The 3,965-nt window shown below is 60.8% G+C and overlaps 1 protein-coding gene across 1 annotated transcript in view; it reads right to left on the reverse strand.

Moving 5' to 3' along the window:
• PGAP6 (post-GPI attachment to proteins 6) overlaps positions 1-3,317 on the reverse strand; it is a 15,943-nt gene extending 12,626 nt beyond the window's left edge. The window contains exons 1-2 of the mRNA XM_075166067.1: positions 3,180-3,317; positions 38-137 (exon numbers count right to left, since the gene is read on the reverse strand). Coding sequence (XP_075022168.1) covers positions 38-137; positions 3,180-3,276 — 197 coding nt within the window. The 5' untranslated portion in view covers positions 3,277-3,317. The remainder of the gene's footprint in view (positions 1-37; positions 138-3,179) is intronic.
• Between the last annotated feature and the right edge of the window lie 648 nt (positions 3,318-3,965).

The following is a 3,965-nucleotide window of genomic DNA, read 5'->3' on the forward strand; positions in this document are numbered from 1 at the left end:
TGCATGGAGGCAGCGGAGCCAAGGCCTTGCTGCCTACCCGAAAACAAGGTTCCTAACACTCAGTGAGGGGGTAGAAGATGATGTCTTCACATCTCTGCCGAGTCCTGCCAGATGCTCCTTTTCTACTCTGGAATTCCCTGGAGCGGGGAGAAACCGTGGCACCTTTCAGATGCAGGTTCCTCGTTTCTATCAGAGAATAAAGCAGCAAGCGCGGTTTAACTTGCCTTCCTCCAGCGCTGCACAGGGTTGTGTTGGAAACACAGAGGACCCAACTGAGTTGAAGAAAGATGCCAAAGGGGAAAACAGGCTCAGGCAGGACCAGAGCCTTGGGATGTACTTCATGCCAAGAGGAACCTAATCCTAGCAGGAACTACGATTCATGCCCCAAAGCAGGTCGCGCGCCAGCCTGCACCCACGGCGCTGCAAAGAGACAGGAACGGTAATCATGAGTTTAATCCCCTGGCAAATTACCAAGCTAAAGCCTCCGGGCACCCTGTAAATCCAACAGGGAAAGGAGGAAACAGGAAAGCAAGAAATACCAGCCATGCAAGCCAACCGGAGGATTTGCTCGTGGAGGAAGAGCGCGGCCGCCCCACCTCGCCGTAGGGGCTGTCCCGGCCACGCGCCCACAGGGTCCAGCCAAGGGAGCAGCGCTTGCAGCACCTTAATGCACGGGGTCAGGCGAGGCCACGGGAAGGGTGAGCCCCGGGCAGGACAGCGAGAAGTCCGCAGCACGTGGGCAGAGCTGTCCAGCTGCGGTCCCCACGCCAGGGTTACGCTGCTCTCCAGGCCAGCAAGGAGCAGAGACCACAAAAGGGGCTTTTCAAGCAAACGCTCCCTGGCTGCAACGCCAGCGCAGCGCGTGGGCTATTACAAACAAGAGCTGGCTGCGATCCCCTACAAGCCCAGCCATCTTTCATGCACAGGAGCTACAGAAGGGAGCAGTCTTTAACTAGCAGCGTCTATACCCCCCCAGCTGCCTTTTGCATGCATATGGCACGTTCATGTCTGGAAGTCCATGGAGATGTCTGGGCACAGGACGAGGGTAGACAGGGACACGAAGCGTGATTAGAGCTGGGAGAGCCCCGGCCCTGCTCGATGCAACAGGTCCCATCAGACAACCTGTGCGGGGATAAGCCTCCCTGCCTCGACGCAAGCTGCTCCAGCCCCACCGGCTGCCAGGCGCTGCCCGGCCAACAGCCACGGTCACCACCCTTCCAGCATGTCCTCACAAAGCTGAAGAATGATTTGTGTGGTTTTGGGGGAGGAGAGGGCAGGCAGGCTGCAAAATTAAAAACTCAAGCAATCAGTGGTGCTATTTATTAAGGACTGGTCAATTATACGGAGCGAGCTCAAGCGCAGTAAGAGGCTGAGGGCAGGCAGGCAGACCTGCCCACGCGCTGCCTGCAACCAGGTTAGCACCAGCTGTGGCTGTACCAGCTGTGGCTGTACCAACAAAACACCGGCGTGGACAATGTCCACTCAGAAACAGCTTCTGGCAGCTCGCAGGCTTCGCTGCGCTGGGCACCCAAGAGCTGCATCCAGGGAGGGGCCAAGCTGACTCCCAGAGCCTCTCCATTTGGGCTGACGAGGAAATACCACAGACAGATAAACTGAATATCAGCAGAGAAAAGCCAGAAAGACAGGTCACCGCAGGCGAGGCGTGTGCTCCGGCAGCCCATTTGCATCCAGAGAGCGTACTCTAGTATTTGCTGCGCTCTGTACGTGTCTGTCCCCATCTATTCACTATGCTCTGCACCAGCATGGCAACACCTGGAAAGTCCCACTCGACTGTCCCATGATGTAAAACAAGCCTTTAAACTGAGCAAGGGAGTTGTCAAATGGATGTTGTTTCCATCCTCTCCCATACAGATTTCACATACGCAGATTTCAAACATATGCAAAAACCAAAAGTGTTTTTAAGACAAGAAAAAAAAATGCAGTAGAATCACAGATGCAGAGAGGAGACATGTTATTTGAATTTCAGAATAAAGTGCCACCTGAGATAGCTCGGGTTTGTTTGTCCAAAGATGATCTCATGGCAGTTTTAGGAAATGATACCTTGACTGCTGGTTTCAGGGCTTCCCATCAAAAGGATGAAGCCCTCAATTCAAAGCAGACGCCGTGTAAAGCTATATAGAGGGCGTAAGTCTGACTCTGGACAAGATATGACTATAGGACAAGGTGTTTGGCCATTTATAATGTAACAGAAACACTATTCCTTTAGCCCGCGTCAAAAATCCATCTTTAAACGTTCCAGAAAGAGGATCCCTCGCTCCTGATCTTCACTGGCTCCCAGACTGAACCCTACAGAGACATTCCCCCAGCCGGCGGGACGGCGCCAAGACAAACCAACCACCACACCTGAAGTGCAGGGTAGGTCTCCAGGGCTGGGAACCCAGCTAGTAGGATGCCAGAGGAGGGTGGGCCTGGGGCAAAAGGCCATCTCACCCATCGGCTCCCGGGAGCAGCCTCCACGCTTCACAGACTACGAGGAAGCGATAACCACCATCAACAGCGGATAGCCACCGCTGGCACAAGCCTACATCCGTGACAGGGTGAAGTAGGCAAACAACCTCACCTCCCCAAACCTTTCCACCACCGTGCCCGCTGGCTGATCCTCTGGAGGGGGAGGCACGGTCCCCTGGGACCCCAGACCCCCAGCACCACCACCAAGCGCAGCCCACCACTCTGCCGAAACCCCCGCTCCCACCCAGCTGCCCTGATGCACTGGAAATAAAGTAACCTGAAAACAAAGCAAAACCAAGCAAAACAACCACCGCCGCCACAAACACAGCAGAAACCCCTCTGGGTCCGGGCCTGACCTCTCGCTGCTCCGCAGCGCCCGACACAAGCGCTGCTCCACCGGAGACGGTTCACAGGGCCCCCGAGCACCCAAACCGCTCGGGAAACCACGGAGCCACCTCAAAGCCACCCCTGGCAGGAGCTGCGGGACTCAGAGCGGCTCCCGGGGCTGCGCGGCAGACAGGTCCCCGCTCGCTTTAACGTAACCCGGCTGGCTTCTGCCCCCCGGGACCCTCGCCGCCCCACGGGCGGGCAGCGATGCCCCCCCCCGCCCGGCTCCTCTGCCAGACGTGCCCCTCCGTCCCAGCCCTGGCCCCCGCGGAGCGTCCCCAAACCGCCTCCGAGCCCCCCCCCCATCCCCGGCCGGGACTCACCGGGGCCGGTGCGGTTGCCGCGGCCGGCGGGGAGCGCCAGGAGCTGCAGCAGGAGCAGCAGCAGCAGCCGCAGCGGCGGGCCGGCTCCCCGCGCCATGGCCGCCCGGCGCTATCCCGGCATCGCCGCCCGCCGCCCGCCCCGCAGCGCCATCGCCGCCGCTTCCGCCGGCCCGCCCCGCCCCGGCCCGCCCCCGGCGGAACCACCGCCCCCGCCGGCAGCGGGGGAGCCGCTGGGACGGGCCCGGGGGAGCCCCGGGGGAGCCCGGGACGGGCGTGGGGCCGCCCTGGGACCCCCGGGATGAAGCGGGGCCCTGGGGCTACCCGCAGAGCGGGGGAGCCTTGGGGGGCTCGGGGACTAGCCTGGGGCTTGTGGGGTGCCCAGATCCTGAGGGAGCCCCAGCACCGGCCTGGCGACCCCCGCTCTCCTGGGGACCCCTGCGATCCTGGGCAAGTCCTGGAGCCCTATCAGCACCCCAAGACCCCGGCTAGCCTCGGGGAGCCCTGTGACCCAGAGACATCAGGTGGTCCTGGGGTCCCCCCAGCACCCCAAGACCCTGGATAACCCCGGGGAGCCCTGTGACCCAGAGACATCAGGTGGTCCTGGGGTCCTCCCAGCACCCCAAGACCCCAGCTAATCCTGGGGAGCCCTATGACCCAGAGACATCAGGTGATCCTGGGGTCCCCCCAGCACCCCAAGACCCCAGCTAGCCTCGGGGAGCCCTGGAACCCCAAGACATGAGGTCCCCCAGCACCCCAAGACCCCAGCTAACCCCAGGGAGCCCTATG

The sequence above is a fragment of the Calonectris borealis genome, chromosome 16, assembly GCF_964195595.1.
Source record: "Calonectris borealis chromosome 16, bCalBor7.hap1.2, whole genome shotgun sequence".
In the NCBI taxonomy this organism is placed as follows: domain Eukaryota; kingdom Metazoa; phylum Chordata; class Aves; order Procellariiformes; family Procellariidae; genus Calonectris; species Calonectris borealis.